The sequence below is a fragment of the Clinocottus analis genome, unplaced genomic scaffold, assembly GCF_023055335.1.
Source record: "Clinocottus analis isolate CAN_PGR_092001 unplaced genomic scaffold, fCliAna1.0.p SCAF_9, whole genome shotgun sequence".
Classification (NCBI taxonomy): Eukaryota; Metazoa; Chordata; class Actinopteri; order Perciformes; family Cottidae; genus Clinocottus; species Clinocottus analis.
In genome coordinates this window covers 17,205,868-17,224,696 of record NW_027176251.1, presented here as the reverse complement: position 1 = coordinate 17,224,696, position 18,829 = coordinate 17,205,868, and the positions used below count along the sequence as shown (strand labels likewise).

General features: G+C 43.7%; 2 protein-coding genes across 36 annotated transcripts in view; both read right to left on the bottom strand.

Moving 5' to 3' along the window:
- rims2a (regulating synaptic membrane exocytosis 2a) overlaps positions 1-7,251 on the bottom strand; it is a 127,189-nt gene extending 119,938 nt beyond the window's left edge. For all 35 annotated transcript variants that reach the window (XM_068569076.1, XM_068569047.1, XM_068569079.1 and 32 more), the window contains exons 1-2: positions 7,068-7,251; positions 6,291-6,485 (exon numbers count right to left, since the gene is read on the bottom strand). In XM_068569076.1, coding sequence (XP_068425177.1) covers positions 6,291-6,469 — 179 coding nt within the window. In that variant the 5' untranslated portion in view covers positions 6,470-6,485; positions 7,068-7,251. The remainder of the gene's footprint in view (positions 1-6,290; positions 6,486-7,067) is intronic.
- A 2,243-nt stretch (positions 7,252-9,494) lies between these two features.
- On the bottom strand, positions 9,495-18,728 carry dcaf13 (ddb1 and cul4 associated factor 13). Its single transcript, XM_068570197.1, has 11 exons — positions 18,548-18,728; positions 17,852-18,051; positions 17,650-17,757; positions 17,472-17,561; positions 17,164-17,319; positions 16,959-17,036; positions 16,767-16,849; positions 15,275-15,439; positions 14,016-14,151; positions 10,657-10,820; positions 9,495-10,040 (listed from the first exon to the last, which is right to left on the bottom strand). The coding sequence occupies exons 1-11, from the start codon at positions 18,615-18,617 to the stop codon at positions 9,953-9,955; spliced, it is 1,338 nt and encodes a 445-aa protein (XP_068426298.1). The 5' UTR covers positions 18,618-18,728; the 3' UTR covers positions 9,495-9,952.
- Between the last annotated feature and the right edge of the window lie 101 nt (positions 18,729-18,829).

The window sequence follows — 18,829 nt, the reverse complement described above, 5'->3', positions numbered from 1 at the left end:
GCTTTCTCTAGCTGCCGACTTGAACTGGCGGTCTTAATACACAAGGTATCTGCTTATGATTTCACCAATCCAACATAAGCTGCTTAAATACAGTCCCATATCGAAGCATTACAGCAGCTTGAGGCACTGTTGACTAATTATTTAACACATGCAGTGTAACAGAACATTTTCACTTATATATAAATATATGTATGTAACATCCCTCGTACTAATTAACACAACTGACTTCTCATTCTCAGATATTTTCCCACTGTCATGTTTTGCCAAGGGCATCTCAATTTGCGCAGCCAGGGGCAGGAATATCCCTTCAAACTTTGCTCGAAGGATAAGAGCCCAGAAGAGAATAAAACCTATGCTGACGAATGCAGATGTTATTTAGAACAAAGCGCCGAGAGACAATGGTGCTTGCGCTGTGCCACGCAAAAGAATAGCAGGCTCTGAGAGATAGCAGGCTGATTGTTCCGTCAACGGGGACTGAGGCTGTCATATCAGCAACGAGACCTGATAGCATCTCAGACGTCAATGTCTGTCCTCTCCTTTCCTGTGTTCTCTTCTCTCCTTGTCTCTCATATGATAAACTGTCCTACACTCTGTTCCATGGCTCCTCCTCATGTGTCCTCTCCTTTTCCTCTGTTGCCCTGGCCTAAAATGCTAAAAGGGAAGGGACTTATCAGAATGAAGAGTAAAATTAGAACAATTTAAAATGTTTTATATATCAACTAATCCCATTAAACAACCAAAACCCATCAATGAATTCATCCTGGCGAAGTATGACTGTTTAAAGCACATCAACGAGCCGAGCCGTTGTATTTAGGTACACGTTCCTCTATCATCCTAAACGTAAGAGCACCATTTTCAGACGAACAGTTGGTCAAAACTTAGTAAAGTATCACCCTAACAATCCCACTCAGTTCTGCACAGCATTTAAGCTTTTTTCAGCTCATTGTTTTAGTATTTATGGGCTGAAACTTTACCGTTTCACTCCACCGCTCACCGCTCTCATCCCTTGTGTATGCCTGCGACATGTGGCTGTTTTCCGCAAAGGAAAGACTCAGATAAAACCACTGCACACTCGTTAGCAACTAGCAAATGAACTCAGTAGAATTAGGCACTCTGAGGAACACATTATATTACTTCTCAGTGGTTGGTGAGGACAAAAATCGAGTTAGATGGAGAGTGGATATTAGATTTAAGCATTTGTCAATTGGCCAGAAACACAAGTTCGAATGAATAAAATAAAATGGCACAAAGAAGTACAGGATACAATAAGTGAAATGGCTGATGTGTAAAAGTAAAAGGTATATGGATGGAAGAGCACCACAGGCCCTCGACACTTCACTCTCACAATATACAGATTATGAGCAGCTTGTTAAATATAACATTCAATGTATTCTAAATAATTTCATTGTCGTCAACTCCGCTCCAACCAGATTTCCTGTCCAGCCTTGACAACGTGCCAACCTCCAGACAACCAAAACACAGTGTTACTTTAATTAGCACGATGATGTATTCATTTGGCGTGTCTTCTGTGCTTTACGGAGTCAAGACAGCATCCACTCTTACACTTTCTCTCCCTCTCTCCCTCGGGGGGGAGTGGTGGGGGATGGGAGTCTGTGGAACGATCATGACAGAATCTGCTCTTTGCATGGGAAGGCGAGCGAGCACGGGCAAGTAAGCTAAGGGAACAAGAGAGAGAGAAAGAGAGTATACTGTATATTGTCCAGTGGGAAGATTCTGAGCATGCTTCATTTCACAACCATAGGTCTCTCACTCTCGCTCTTCTTTTTTTTAATCAAATTTGCTTTATGGGCATGAATACAACAAAGTACAGTAGGTTGTATAAGGTTTGCAATGGAAGTATAATTATTTAGACTGCATTAAAAAAGCTACTCGACACAATGCTCACTACACTACAATATGCCGACGTCATCGCATTTTGTAGGAGATGGGTACAGTTTCAAGTGTTGTTTCACTGGTTTTCTACTATTTTGCATATTTTGTTGGCCCGATGACATTGTCACTTGAAGGCAATCAATGACGTCAATCAAAGCTATTCTGTCATTTAGGTACTCGACATGAAGAGCGTTGACCTAGCTTTGATTGACATGCTCTTAACTTTTGTAATAAGCATGTAAACAAATTCAGTTACTTTATAGCTCTATTCATAATGAAAGTTTCAAAGAAATAATGAATGTCTTGTCTAATTGGATTTTCATCACTATACTTCTCGGTGTACTTGCAGTGTACAGCTGGGATGATAGTGGTGTAGAGTGTATATAGCAATAAAGTAATATTCAAAACAGGGCTGGGCAATGTAAACTCTACCCAAGTGCTACTCAAACTGTGAAAAAAGTTGTTTCATATCTTCTGGGGGTTCAAGAAAGTTTTCTTGAGTGTGAAATAAATATCTCTGATGATGTCATCAGGGTTATCCAAGTCTTCTCGGCTTTGAAACTGCAAATGTTTGAAAGAAATGTATTTCACAATGTAATTGAAACACATGGTGATTGTAGGAGGCATTGGAGGTACAAGAGAAATTATGTTAAGTTGCATTTTATCTATTTTTTTTACAAAAAAAATCAGCTTCTCTGCTGCTAACATTTGTATTTTTCTTGTTTCTTTTTACATGTTGCTATTATAGAAATACTAAGAATATAGTTTCATTTGTTAGCATTAGTCTGTCTCTGTAACATCTTCATCATATTGTCATGATACAGTTGTAATGAATGTTGATAGATAATAATACTCAAGCATTAACTCTAAATAGTGTGAAGGCTGATACTCAAATGTCAAATTCAGCAGCCCTGGGATGAAAAATAGGTTCAAGAGAAAATGTTCAAAGCTCCTGAAACCCTCCCTTGTACACATTATGTTCCCAGACAGAGTGCAGGAGACGGGAACTCGGGGCATCCTTCATCCCGTGCATTAAAAAAACGGGGGTGCCCAAATAGATGGCGGAGCAGCAGACACCTCAGAGCCTTGGAAAAGCTGCATCTCAGTGGGAGTCCCTCTTACAAGACAGCCACTATAATTAGCACTGTCAAAGGAGGTCCCTGTGCGGATGACACAGTCCCCCAAATTCAGGAGTTCAACACTGACACGAGGAATAGGTGGAACAGGTATATTTACTGGGAGTTATGTTCAATTCAATTCAATTGTGTGGTCTTCAAAGTGGAAAGACAAGCTAAACAAGTCAGTCAAAGTTGTTCGGTTGGTTTTATTAAACAATCCTCTAAAGCTTGACCATCTTTTTGTGTTGAAAGTGTGTGTGTGTGTGTGTGTGTGTGTGTGTGTGTGTGTGTGTGCATCCTTGTGCCTTCATGAGACAGGTAACACGATATGCAGCATAAGAAACAGAACCGACGGCAAAGCGTTTCGAGGGTAGAGGCGTGAAAGACAAAGTCAGAGTTAGAATGGAGATCATTACCACCCCCTCCCCCCTTTGACCCCGTCCTGCTCCATCCCCAGCCCTCCTGGCCATCGAGCAGAACCAGGAAGCAGCCCAGGAGGACTGGAGGATCGGGGAGAAAGGAGAAGTGGCGCCCCAGGCGTTCTGTGGGTCACCCCGTCACAGGCAGCTGATGCCTGCCTGTGGGATACAAAGTGTCTGGGTGGGTGGGGGTGGGGGTCCCATAACCCGTCACTGCTGTGCTGCTCAGAGACTCACTGGCGCATGGAAAGCTACAATAGCTCGGTGGAACAAATGCACCTGGAGCCGTGCTTAATTGCAGTGACTGGCTTCATGTTTTTGTGTGTAGAGACGCATTGAATATACTTCTGTGACTGCAGCTTTCGAGGACAGAATTCTGAGAATGAGCTATAGGTATGCAGAGCGCCGCCTTATGGACTTTAGGAAATGGATTATCATTGATGCAGCACATTTCTCTCCATGCAGACGGGCGCAGGCTTGCTAAGAAGGAGCCGGCTAAGAGAGCTAATTGCATGCAAGTCAGCATCACCGGATTCCCATCCACACTCTCTGTTGCACCTCCAGTGAGATGACAGCAAGTTGGCAAAGCCCTGCAGCTGGAGGCTTCTCTCTCTCTCTCTCTCTCTCTCTCTCTCTCTCTCTCTCTCTCTCTCTCTCTCTCTCTCTCTCTCCTCCTCCCAGGATTCCCTCTGTTAGATTACACACTTCGATGTTCAAACTGCCCACTTTCCTTGGAAAAAGCCATCCAAGCCACTGTTGGTTTTGGACCGTGACTGCAACGGGCTATAGGGTTGGATGACGCCGTGTGGGTGTTTGTTTTCGACACTGCTGGGAAAATGTTCAGAACCACCTGATGACAAGTTAATCCACTGCAGTCGCATACCTATGCCAGGGCTTTAGGATATGTTATGCATGCGTGATTCATAGGTAAAATAAAGCTGGGATTTACTGGTGAGATGACTCATGTTGAGTCACCTTGTAGATATAGACAAAACACAGTAAAACTAACATATATAGTCTCGCTGTATGAAATACTGAAAGAACACTTTACTATTTTGCCGAAGAGGGTCAAGAGGCTTTTTTTTTAAATCTCTAGGATAAAAACACAGCAAAATGGTGGCTGTCAGCCCTTAATATTAACTGCATGTCTTTTGTCAGCTGTTTAGCATCAGCAGTATAGCCCTGCTGGCAAAATTAACCCCCAGGTAACCAAGGCATACAGCAGATACTGGAAACGTATGCAAATCAGCATGCAAGTAACTGACACTGAGGCATCTTTGACTTCCCAATGTCCTGCATGCTGTCAGCGGAGTGGCCTACAATCAGTTACCTAACATTATGGTGAGACAGTCAGTCAATCAGTCATGTCCCTGGCACACACAAAAAAAAACAGCCCGTTCTGCCCATGCTCAGTCATGACAAGGCTTTGACATCACTGTCAGACTAAGAGTGACTTAAACTGACAATTCCCTTTACCTCAGAGAAAGAGAAATAGAAAAATATACTCAGCTATTTGGAGGGGGGGCTGGATGATTCACACAGCACGCTCCACAGCGGCTGAGGTAGCCGTGTCTTGGAGTACATGAGTCATGTTTCTCATGCAGCAGCACTAGGTAGGGATTGCACAACTTTCACTCCATTAAGAATGCTGCCGTAGTAGCAGCAAATGTTTACCGGATGATGGGAGAAACAACAGCTTTAATGCATCTATAAAAAAGCTGCCGCTGATAGTGGCACACATCTTTCACACTGATGTCACTGGTCACTCTGGGAAGCTGCAGCGACAGTAAACCCGGCAGAAATGTGGATAGATTCCCTCATCGGCTGTCACCTCAAATCTGTGGTGCAGTTAAACAAAAATAGTAAAAAGGACCGTGTCACCTGGTTTGTGAGCATGTGCATTCTCTTCATTGAGGGAGGAAACTACAAGAAAATCAACAGAATGGAAACAGTTAAGGCCATCAACCTAAGATAGGGATATCGTCCTAATAACGTCAAGCCAACGTCAAGTGTGTGTGTGTGTGTGTGTGTGTGTGTGTGTGTGTGTGTGTGTGTGTGTGTGTGTGTGTGTGTGTGTGTGTGTGTGTGTGTGTGTTTATGACCAGGGCAATATGATAGAGAGTAATATTCCACCATAAAGCAGAGTTATGGCTCAACACAGTAAAGGTTAAAGCGATGAGGGCGGAAACAGTCCGGTCCACCTTAAAAAGTAAGACCGACAGTGGACAGCGCCGTGGTGCTGAAACAGCTCCGAGCGACATCTGTACACAAGAGGAGGGAGGGGGTGGGGGACAGGATCGACCGAGACTTTAACGTTTGAAAATCACACACGCCCCGCGTGCGCCATTGCCACAAAGGACACCTTAAATGATCTTTCCAGTATCATATTGTGTAATCTCGGTGACGCTCGTGGGGAAAGGTTAAGCAATTCGGCGTGCTTTTTACGTGAAAATGGCGCCCATTGCTGCTAACCCAGCCCATTACAGTAGGAGAGCTACAGCTACAGCAACGAGAGGGGGGAAATGAGGTTGGAGTTGTGTGCCGCATTGTAATATATTTTTTAGAAATGACACGCCGGTCAAATAAAGTATTTCCTGAACGAGGAGCCGACGAGAGATGATCGCCGGGCCGTGGGAACGGCTCATCTCCCCTCGCTCATACCGGCTAGTAGACGACTGTTGAGGCTCGAGCTTGGATGTCAAGAGGCAGCACGATCCACCAGTCGGCTCTCTGACAGAGAGACGGTTACAGAAATGGGCCACTGTAATAACAAACCAACAAACACCCGGGAGGTTGTTCAGTGCCACCAGCAGCACCAAACAGCTCCCTCGTCATCTCCGCTTTTTCTTTTTTAACTTACTTTAACATCGACTGCTCCTTCGCGTCCTCCTTCTTCTGTCGGTCCATGACACCGAGGATGATCTTCCTCTCATCCTCGGTGAGATGGCTGAGGTCCGGCATCTCCGGCATGGCGCCGGCCGCTGAGGCAGCAGCAGGGCCGGGGCCAGGGCCGCCCCGGGGCCCGTGTGGAGCAGACATCTTTTACACACAGTGGCTACAATTAAAAAAAATATATATAATAATAGAAAAACACGAGAAGAGCACTGTCAACCAGCATCATTCTGGGCGATGTATTTTTTGTTGTTTTGTTTGTTGTTGCCACATTTCATGCCCTCAAATCGTATAAATTGGCGGTCGGATTCGCTGGAGACACCGCGGTTTACAGGCGGCATGGCATCTCGGTCACAGAGGTAGTAGCCTGTCATGCACACATTGCACTTGTGCTGCAGAAATAAGCGTCAGAAATATGAATTACAGGCTTCGCCCCCCTCCCCTTCCCCGTCTATTGAACGATCATAATGGGGTTATCAAACACGCTGAAGCCGAATGAGCGTCGCCCGATATTGAAGCCGTTGCAGGTCGAAACGCCAGATTTTATACACATGGACCTTTCTCAAACAGAAAACCGCTCAGGATTAGAACTACATGCACTTAAAATGAAGCCAGAGTGCACAGGCTGTAAAGGCTACAACCTTCAGGTATTCCAAACACAAGCCTCCATCCATCCAGGGATTAAAAAGAGGAAGAAAAAAAAAGTAGAGGATAAAAAAAAACTAAAAAACAAAACAACTCTTGCCTTTTATTTCGCAGTCATGGTAAATCCTGGCTAACCCATCGCTGCCATCCTTTAGAACGCTTTTACTCGCATGGTGGGATGTCAAAGATGCCCGGTCCGTCCTTGTTTGTTTTCGTTTAGGGTCCTTAGCCCTCCTCTGTGTCACTCTGGTTAGCTCGCTTTCCTCCAGGTTGGTAATTCTTGGAGATTTCTTAAATGCACAAAAATGGATGCAATGAGAGAGAGAGAGAGAGAGAGAGAGAGAGAGAGAGAGAGAGAGAGAGAGAGAGAGAGAGAGAGAGAGAGAGAGAGAGAGAGTAAAGAGGGGGAGGAGGGGGGTAAAATCCAGATAGGAAGAGGAGGCGGAGCGATGGAAACACGTAGAGGAATAAAGCCGAGAGGACGCGCTGGATGTTCATTGACAGCAGGCGGCAGAAAGAGCTGCCGCGAAAACGCGGACCGGAGGAGCCGCGCGGCAGCTGGAGCGGCACCGCACCGGGAGGAGTGATGCATATTTCATCAGCAGATCATGAGCATGAGAATAAATACAGAACATGACTAGTGACAATGAGTGTTACTGCAGGTGTGTGGACGCGGCTCCCGTCAGCCCTGGGTTTTGGCGCGCGCACACACTCACACACACTGGACATGTTGTGGCTCAAACTGTCACACAAGCAGCAAGGCCTGTGTGGACACTGAGGACAATTTGTATGTATTAATTTTTTTACACAACATTTTAATTTGAAGCACAAACTGCAGTCGCTCTCATGTGAATATTGTCTAATTTAAGATGAACTTCTTAAGGTTTTGGATTTTAGTCAAACTCTGCAGGAACTTGTGATGGACACTTTTGCCCCAAATGTAGACCAAACAATTAATACGTTAAACTGGTAAAATAACTGATGGATTAATCAATTATGAAACGATTCTTAGTGCCTTCAGGCTTCACATTTCTCCCAAACAATTGTTTGAATAACCTAAACTTGACCTTTTTTGCAGCCCCAGACAGCACGATGCACCGATCTTTTTGTTACGCCATAATTTGGCGTCAACCTCCTTGCAAAAATCTTCCCACTGGGATGATGCTCAGGTGATGAATTTCGATAGACTATATGCTGCATTTCTTCGGTGTCAGTCTGTGGTGTTGATGGGATTTGAAAGACAATGTTAAGAAACCACCTCTACGTCATCAGGGAACTCAATTAGCAACATTGCAGTGATTTGCTGCAACAAAAGGAAACTTGGGGTTGAGTTTGAATTCTGAAGGATTCAAATCAAAACTGTTGGTCCCATATCTGTGCCATGTGCTCTCTATAAATGTAATAGCCCAAAGAGGAATCAAACCGAGTGGAAACGTGGAATCACAAAAGTTTTCCGAGGAAGTCAAAACATCTGCCCTTGTTCTCCTCAGGATTTAATGTCCAGCACAATTGCCATGTGGAAATATTAATGTCAATGCATTAGGCAAATAAAAGAAAAGATCAACCAAACAGATCTTTAAAATTAAGGCATGGAAAGTTAGAAAGTTAACTTTACAACTTCTGCTTTAAAGAATGGTTGGTCGGATCACACCAAGAGTAGACTTAAGACTTCTTTGATAGCGCGTATAGTTAGGGCTGGCTCAGGTTTGCCCTGAGATATACCGCTACAGATCTAGACTGCTGGGGGACCTCTTAGGATACACTGAGCTCCTCTCTCCTCTTCCCCTGAGTCTACTTCTTTGTGCTTTCTCTCCTCACAGGGTTACATGGAGCATGGTTTTGTCTGGACCCTGGTGCTGCCCGACACCTGCTATAATCAGTATTATTAGTTCCATTGCAATTAGTATTGCCAATACCTTTAATGCTTCTATTATACTATAGCCACCGTTGCTGTTATTTATATATATATATATATATATATATATATAATTTTATATATATAATTTTTTATTTTAAATTATGCCTTTTTTATCCATTGAAAGTGTTGCAACTCTTATGTTGTTCATTCTGTAGCATGACATTGACCTTCTGCTCTCCCGAAGGAGTAACATCCCTTTCATCCTGTGCTGATGTGAGGTCCTGGGACAGATGATGTCGTATCGGTACAACTTGTAAAACCCTCTGTGGCTAATTTGTAATTTTGGGCTCGAAAGAAAATTTATTGAAAGTTGTCAAACATTGACAATTTTGGAAATCACTGGCACATTGCTGAGCAATCACTCAATTGTGTAGTCAAAAATCCAGGAGGGTTTTAGACTTCCCTTTGATCAGATCATTGAGATGCGGTCCCAATGTGAAGAACATTAGTCCCCTTCGACGAGTTCTCCTGTTGAAACTACAAAGACACCGAGAGAACAATCACAGACCGCAAGAATGATGCTACGACATTGTGCTTTTTGTTTTTTTATATCGTAACAAACACTTTTTCTCTGTAGAAGATGGAGGGTCATTTGAAGCATACCTTTACTCTGGGAGTTTTAATAATCAACTCTAGCACGTGTCCGGAACTTCATTTAATGAAAAAGACAAATGAAACAGGGAACACATTTTGTTGCAAGTTGTTGCAAGTACAGTATTACCACGTTACTCATGACACTCTTTAAAAACACTGGATCAATTAAAATTAGCTTGTCATTTCTTAAAAATGTTTGATTAAGAACGCAAAGTTGCTCCAAGCAAAATGTGCAATTAGTCACTCGAGTCACAGTTTCACCATATTTAATGTTTATGTATTTACAGTCTGTGTCTTTGGGGTTCAATTGATGCAAAACTTCTCGCTCATCTTTCCCACAACTGACAAGTAAAAAAAAAAAAAAATCTCCCCCAAACAAGTGAAGGCAGTCTGAACATGCCCATGTGGGGGGCCTCCACCTCATCTCTGAATGGAGGGCCCCGTCGGTCGTCTTCTCTCTCCTCCGGCTCTGCCTATTTGACCACAGCCACGACATGCTTCTCCTTCTCAGACACAAGAGGAACACTTCCCGGCTTGCTGTGCTTGCGGACGTTCCTCTCCCTGAAAAAAAGAAAGGGAAAAAGAGCCGTGAACAAACTGCTGGTAAGAATATTCAGGAGGGGGACGGTGAGTGAGAGAGAGAGAGAGTGAGAGGGAGAGAGAGAGAGAGAGACAGAGAGAGAGAGACAGAGAGACAGAGACAGAGAGAGAGATGAACAAACAGACGGGAGGAAGTGAGTGAATATGAGACTGTTGACCTAACACCTACGTCACCCACTACACCAATGTACCCTGAAAATAATGCATAAAGCATGGATAGTAAATCATTCACAGTCCAAACCCATGTCTGACGCGTCACAATACTGCCAGTAATTAGGAAAAAAAAAACGACCACAGACTGAGCTATGAATCACTGAAACGGCAGGGCAAACTGGAACAATCAATCCACCATACAGAGCTGTAAATGAGTATGTAAGGGCTATTGAGACCATGTCATAGGAGGCAGTCCCATCAGGGAAATTTTCCATTAGGCTGGTGGGACTGCGTAGGTCAGCCCCACCCTGGCAGCAGCCCAAGTCACCACCACCATCACCTCTATGCAGACGTAGAGGGTGCATCGCGGCCATTCTTTTAGATAAAATTGCCATCTTAAAAAAGAAAACTAATCAACACGTACTTCCTGCGGCGAGCCTCTTTCATAACCCTCAGCTCCTTGGTCTGGTGGTAGAGGCTCTTGGGTAGGTGTCGGTGATTAGCAATGCGTCGGATCTGCGGGTGGTGCTGGAACTTCTCCTTCAGCTTCTGGCTGTAGTTGGCGGCCTCCCTCTCTCTGGGGGCCAGCTGAGGGATGATGAGTTTGGCAGGAAAAAAAAAGACAAAATGGAGAAGACAACAGTTTAGATGGGATTTTCTTCGACAGCATCATGTGGCAGGCCGGACCGTGGAACTGCTCAAACAGCACATCAAACAAAACTTATCTGGCAGAAATTCAGCTGAACCGTAAAAATGTTGCCTGAAGTGTCCAAGTCAGGGTAAAATATTATCTGGGTTCAAGCCAAATGGTGTCTGTCCGCCTTGAAAAGTGCACTTGGATAGAACCAGAATAGCCGTTTCTGTTTCCAGTCTTTGTGTTAAGCTAAGGCCTTCTCATCTTTAAGAGACAGTCGTAATTATTATGGCCACAAGACGTCATCATGAAGTAAACATGAGTCTCGTTTTTGGGCATTTGAATTTCTTTCTTTTTTTCCCAAAATGATGACCGTGTCTTTCTGATCAGAACAGGCTACACAGGCGACTAGTGCCAACTCCGCATTTCTGAGTCAGCTGCCTTGTCACAATTGTTGCAACTGTTGAATTTAAACCTATAGTGTGAATGTGGGATTATGCCATTTACAGCCTCCTTTGGGTTCCCATGATGACAAGACGGCTTTCCCCTACCCCCCGCCCCGAATGCCTCGATTCCGGTAACGATGAGTATTCCCAGGAGGCGATTACGAGCGTGGAGTTTGCTGCTGACTACAGGATGTCGTCTGCATTCAGCTCAGGGCGTTTTATTAATTACCGACAGTTACAGCCTATACATCATAAAATGTTGGCCAGTACAGTAAGCAGTAACCTCAGCTCGACGATGCGCTCGTTCAAAACGGAATCAATGTCCGTTAAAAAGTGAAGACACAGGCGCAACACCGCCCACCCCCCCCCCCACCTCTTCTCCGTCTCCCTCATAAAACTGGGGCCGCCCTCCTCGAAGGCTTTTATTCTAATTAAAAGCAATGATTTGTCTCAGATTCAATTTGCCGATGAAGAGCCGTTAGATGCTGATCCTGTGGGACTAAACTAACTCCCCCGGACACACGTGGTAGGCTTGCTAAACGCCGTTGGTATGATGATGGATGGAAGATTCCATCCAAAAGTTGACCGGGCGACAACGAGGTGTAATTAGCAACCGTCATCCAATGCTGACGCTCTGCTGACGGGCTGGACTTGGTGAACTGAATATCAGTTGAGTAAGACGAAGTTGAACGAGGAAGTCAGTCAGTAAACTGTGACGGACGTTAACAGTGGATAGTTTGAGTCATAATTTTTGGCAGTTTGCACTCTGCTGTAATATTGAAAAATCAAGCGGCGTTAATGTAAGTTTGAACATTTAAAATGTAATGTTCATCGTCACATTGCATTGTGGATAATGTAGGCAACAAGTTGACAGAAAATACCTATGAAAGGATAAAAAGAAAAGTAAAAAATCTACTGCACCATTGTTTCTTAAACTGTCATGTACGTGTGTGTGTGTGTGTGTGTGTGTGTGTGTGTGTGTGTGTGTGTGTGTGTGTGTGTGTGTGTGTGTGTGTGTGTGTCGATGTTACAGCTGTGCGTCTTCTCTTAAGCTCTTCAGGCTGCTTGTGCTTGTTGCACCCCCGGCCACGCAGACGCTTCAGTTCCACTGGTGTCCGAGGAGCAGATACACTTCCATCTTAGTTAATCAATACAGCCGTCTACACCGGCTGTGTAATGGCTCGAGTCTCTCACTCGGACACAATTGTCTTTGTAGGGCTACATTGACCGGGTACTGGGATCTGACACGGGTGACCACGCAGCAGTGCTGCGGCTCAACACTTTGAGAGCATACACACGGCTGGAGGGTTGAAGCAGTTGTGGCGGCGCTGTTTTCAATATGCGTCTTGTGCGGAGAGGTTGGTACCTTTCTGGCCTTTTTTTACATTTATGTAGTTCAATGACTTTACGTAACCAACTTAAAATGTTATCTGAATATAAAGTAAGGAATCCCCAGGATATGTCCTCTGAAACTCATTGCCAAGCTTTTTCTTGCTTGTTGAGTGTTCAGTTTTTTAAATGAGCAGTTCTCACGACAACTGCACGCAGAAGCACTACTAGACAAGCATTTTGTGTTAAAAACGGGAAAACGCACTCGTGATAACTAACAGAAATCATGGATGGAACTAAAAATACCACAATTTTAATGACATTTATCCTATAAATACATGATCCCTTACATCAAACTATAAATACCTTGACATAGACCAAGAATGGAACCTGTATGAGGGCGGATGGATTCAACACGTTTTAGGTCTCGGCCTAAAATACAAACACGGGGTCTAATTCAAACTGGAGTCAAAGGCCACTGCTTTAAAACGATATGGGAAAAAATATATACACATGTCCAGCTGCTGATAGGGAAGTCCTGATCCCGATGCAGACAAATCCTCGATTCAGCATTTCTTGATAATTAAAGACTCCTTCAGTGCAACTTGATTGTTAATGCTTCATTATGTTCGGAGTGGCCCGCTTTAAGTGATTGGCCGATCCAAACTGCTGATAGGAGCAGCCCTTGTCTGATCTCTTTAAGTGCAAAGCTTGCGGATAAATCTTCTCTTGCACAGTGACAGTAAAACAAGTGCCAAAAGCGGGCCAATTTTCCACTCCGGAGCTGCATTAAGAGAATAAGCGAGGGTGAATCCGATTAGGGATGAAAGATGGCTGTCGGAGATGGCAAATGGCACGGCATGGATCTATATTATTCAGCCTGAACTGGGATTTTTGGGGGCACTGGGACACCCAGCCAGCATTTCATAGGAGCTTTATTTGACAGTTGAGCACAAAATTAAGGCCACGGGTTCTGCTAGCAAGACGTGTGGTAGTCTCTTCACAAGAAATAAAGAGTCAGCGGAGATTTATCTTTCAGCTGAATCTTTCACTGACGATTGGTCATTTGAGGGAGCGAGGGTGAGAGGGGGGGGGTCCGGATTTCCGCTTGCCACGAGAGCAGCCGTGCCAATTGGTACATTGTACTTATTGAGAGCGATTCTACCCTAAGTCAGCATCCGTCAGGGCATTTGGCAACAGTAGCGCCGTTGCTCCTGGCATAGTCGCCCGCTCTCACCCTGCTGAAACGGGCCTGGGGCCACAGCTGTGTCGAGGAATGCAGCTAACTCATAAAAAACAAGATGTGTGATCGATTGAAGCTGGAGATCTGATTTAAAAGCAGGAGCGATATGGGGAAGACGAGGCTTGACTCACCACTCCTAGTTTCTCAGCTGCGTTAGCTTTCCACAGTCGGATGTTCATTTCGTCAGAGCCGCTCAGGATGTATCTGTTGTCTGCTGACCACTTTATGCAGATGACATGCTGCATGCGTTTGGTGTGGTAGACTTCCCTAAATAAAAGAAGAAAGAGTAAATAAGGAAATGCATTGTGTTTGTTTGCTGTTGAAAAAAACTACAACAACCAAAGCAAATACTTCATAGGAACCAGGATTACCAACACCCACTCTGATCAGGAACACTCTGCGCTTTAACACTCATCATAAAACTTAAAAGTAATGTTTTGGATTGTGGCTCAAATAAAAAAGTAAACTCCCAATGGTAGAAACCGGGAAACTAACTCTCCCTGTGTTTTGTTGACTTATCCATCCACTTTGTGGTTGTGCAGTTTTAAACGTCGCACTACTGCCTCCTTTGCTCCCAATGCACGAGACCACAACAGGCCTTTGTCAAAGCAGACATTTTGGCTCGTTACGTACTAATAACACTAGCGTTAAAGCTACATTAAAGGTAGTTGGCAAATCCTGTACAGTACAGAATACGTTCGGCTAAAAAGTCAGCGGAGCGGCGCCAGGACAAAGAGGCACGCAGAAGACCTTGTAGATTGATCATTAAAATTAAAAAACATTTTAACCCGTGAAAGTTTGAACTTTAAGAGTGTTTAAATAAGAGAAAAATGTGAGGAAATGTTAATGCCTGTCAGAGAAAAGTGTATTAAAGTGTGTGGTATGGGGTTTTACGGGCTTAAAACATGTATAATAATTGTAAAAAATAAAGATGATTACTTCGCGGATTTCGCCTATATCAGGTTATTTTTGGAAGGTATACCCGCGATAAATGAGAGACCACTGTATACCAAAGTGTTTTCAACAATCCACCCTCAAGCTACACAAATGAAAACCCGTCTATTTGCTGCCCGGCTACACGGGCGTACATTTGGATGTGCCATGGGAGGAAAAATGGACTGTTGGCTTTTACTGAACATTTCTTTAACCTAAATCACAATAAATTATACAAAATGTTTAGCTCAGAACAACACACTCAGATTATAAATATCTATAGAGTAAAAAAGAAAAGAAAAAGTTAACAGGGCCCAGAACAAAATCTAACACCACCACTATGACACAAAGAATATTTTTTCCTGCCTACTCCGCTGGCTCAGTCAGAAGAACAGAAATGGAAAGTAAACAGGCGGCAATGGTATTTTTTCACTCCGGTGTTGAGGGTCCTACTGACCTGCTGTGGCCACTGTCCTTGGGGAAGATGCGGATGGTTTTGTCAAAACTGGCAGATACAAACTCCTTCCCAGTTGGAGAATAGTCAACATCCAGCGCCGCAGAGACGTGGTCCATGTGCACTGTGATTGGCTTGTCCAGGTACCTCATGTCATATGTGTAGAGGCTGATGAGACAAAGACACAAATTCAGCCGTTAGTCAAACTGCGTTTTAGTGAAAAGTGCAAATGTCGACTCTTGTCCAGTTAAAATGAGAGGATCGGCTTGCCCATGTCGATGTGTCCTAGGGTAAGACACTTGACCACAAATTGCTCCTCTAGCTGTGCCTATCCACAATGTTTGAATGTTAGTTACTCCTGATTAGGGTTGCAAAATTCCGGGAATATTCAAAGTTGGAAACTTTCCACGGGAATAAATGGGAATATACGGGAATAAACGGGAATATACGGGAATTAACGGGAATAAACTGGAAATTTTGGGGTAATTAAATTGTATTTACCTTGTATAAGCAGACATGCATGCAAACATTGATAATACAACTTTTAAAAATTACATTTTTGACCTTTTTGACATTTTGTGAGTCGAACTTTATTCTATCATCAAACAACAAAAACATGAACATTGAATAAAAAAAAGGTGTATTCCGTATGATCACCACCCCCCAACACAAATTTCTTTCTTTAGTGTTTTTCCCTGAATCCTTTCAGGTCTAAATGCTTTCTTCCGAGACCTACATGAACTAGTTCAGTTCATAGTTCATAATTAAAAAAATGAACTAAGTTCACAGCTCCAAAAAATGAACTACTTCAGTTATTTTTTTCAATATGTTGCAACTATAATTGAAATCTCTATCTGTCTGCAATACCGCTCTTGGCCTCTACGCAACTCAGCGCTCTCTCACTTGCCAGGCGTCGGGCTGAAACGTTCAGAAGCAACACTGATGACAAAAATGTTAAAAACAACAGAATGTTTTATGTTTACGTTTATGTTTCTGCAGACGATGTTCCCAACCAGCTGCATTCAGGGTCCAGCTGAGCTCGGCGTGCATAGTCTTGTTCTCAACTACATTTAAGTTCCCTGTTATAGGCTTTTGCAAAAAAACGTAGGTACATTTTTTTTTTTTTTCAAAATTCCCGAGCCAAAATTCCCGTGGAAACTTTCCGGAAACTTTCCGCCCCTTTGTAAGCCTACTCCTGATGGGCAGGTAGCACCTTAGCAATGGCCATTAGTGTGTGAATGATGACAAGTAATGTTAAAGCGCTTTGAGTGGTCGGAAAACTCAAAAAGCACTGTAAAAGTCAATTTACTCTATTATTACTATTACTATAAAATAGTAGTAAAAGGGCCTGTACAATCATCAGCCATCTGTTCTGAAAGTTTACCAAAAGGTGCAGAGAAGGACTTTACATTTCTACATGCAAGACTTCTTCAGCTTGAGATAATTTAGTGTCAACACAAATCATGTGAATCACTGTTACAAATCATCAACTCACTTGTAGTCCTCATTTGAACATGTGAAGTAATAGGCTTCCATAGGATTCCAGCATAATGTGTTGCTCCTCATTGCCATGATAACCTAAAAAAGAAAAATGGAAAAAACACAGGAGATTGAAGTCATATAATTATGAACAAATGTGGGAAGAGAAGGGTTCATTCTTGCAGCGACTGAATGGTAAACCCGATACCTTTTTAAGTGGTGCTGATTCTCTCATGTCATACAGTACGATGCTTCTGTCAGAGGCACAGCCTGCAAGGAGTTCAGTCTGTGGATAAACATAAACCATTAGACTTTAAAAAAATAGACTGATTAGAGTCAGGACATGAACAAATTGTCAAGTGTTCTCCTGTGTCTCTAATGTGTCTGAGTGCGGCGGACGCAAGGCGGCTCACCTCCACCGGGTTGAAGCGCACAGAGCTAAAGCTGTCTACGCCCCAAGTGAAAGAGCGGATTGGGCTGCTCCTCTGCTCGTCCCAGATGTCGACCTGCTGGCCACATGTTGCGAACACGGCATCCTTCTGGTGGTGGTCCAGGCCGGTGAAGACTGTCTGCAAAAGGACAAGAATACGTTTCACAATGATGTAAATGCAATGTTTCACTGACCCGTTGATGTCACAGTCACCTAAAGAGCAGTTTTTTCCTCTTCATTATCCCAACTGTTTTTTAAAACAATACTAAGGAAAATGCCCACTTAACACACCTTGCCCAGAATAGTGTTGAGTGGCTCCTCTTCCTCGCCATAACCAGGCGCCTCCATCTTCCAATGCTTGATTGTTTTGTCATCACCAACCTGTTACAGTAAAAAATTGTATTTAGAGGTCAGTTCAAAAAAAGACCAACTATTCTGAAAACCTCAGCGGTCGAAGGGCGGCAGTCACCGTGAAGAAGGAGGTTCCACAAGGACGGACGACCATTCCCCGGACGAAACCTTCATGCGCTTGGAGAGTGCGGACACATTCGTGTTTGGTCAGATTCCACACTTTCACCTAAGGATGGGATCAAACAAGAATGAGTTCACGGCACCTTCAGTATTGTGCATACAAGCTCAGGTAATATATTTAGACTTTGGCAGGTGGTCACCTCCCCATCGCAGGAGCCAGAGAGCAGGGTGGAGAGGCTCGTGGTGTGCTTGGCCATGCAGTTCACCCCATCTCTGTGTCCATCCAGAGAGGCCAAGAAAGGCTTGGCAAACACCCTCTCGAGCTTGGTGGCATTCAGGGCGCGGGTGTACTCTCTGCTCACCTCAAACGGATGCAGTGTCGGGTCATAATTTCTGGGGACTAACAACAGAGAGTATTTAATACTTGATGAAACTGTAAAAGCACATTTTAGTTGGCTAAAAGATGCGATTCGTTCATTTCAATGCAAGTCGTTCAGCTGAATAACATAAACAGTAAATTGCATTCAACATTACATTCCACGCGCGTATCCTTTGAAGCAATTCAAACACCCTTAAGTTACATATTACTGCCGCACACAGGCTGGAGTTTCGCTCACAATTTCAATTCGGCGACTTAAATAGCTGCTAAAGTAGTAACGCGAGCTGTTAACGTTAGTTACATGCACATACTTGAAATGCATCCCATTTGCTCTTTTATATCGAAGCTTACAGACAACAGACAGCTTCTCCAACTATAGTTCACGTAGTATTTGTTTTTAACAGTATCCAGATTTGGAGAAAGACAAAGTTTGAATTGCCTTATTTTACGTTAACAGGATCTGTGTGGCACAAGTATCCTGTGTTTTAGCTTCTACGAGATAAAGTGTACCACTTACCACGTTGAATATCTAGTTTGGTCTCCCGGACATAATCATCCGGGTTCCTCGAGAGGACTTTAACCTTCATTTAGTGGAAGAATGAAAACGAAAACACACTTAAAAATTGGAGTTAGCCTTAGGTTTAACAACATAGAAATATTAGCAAGCACAAGCCATGTGTTGAGGAAGAAGATATTAGTTTGGCCGCGTTGCATTGTGGGATACCCAGTCCTCCTGGTTGCGTCACGGAGATGTTTTGAAAACAGCTATCAAGGTGCAAAATTTAGCCCAGAAAGACCG

What these genes read in the sequence shown, in the direction of transcription:
- dcaf13 (XM_068570197.1), bottom strand. Translation starts at nt 18,617, where the DNA reads ATGAAGGTTAAAGTCCTCTCGAGGAACCCGGATGATTATGTCCGGGAG. An exon ending in TCAACACTATTCTGGGCAAG is followed by an intron (nt 17,320 to 17,471) that starts GTGTGTTAAGTG and finishes GTCCTTTTGCAG; the next exon opens with ACAGTCTTCACCGGCCTGGA. An exon ending in TGTTCAAATGAGGACTACAA is followed by an intron (nt 15,440 to 16,766) that starts GTGAGTTGATGA and finishes TTGTCTCATCAG; the next exon opens with CCTCTACACATATGACATGA.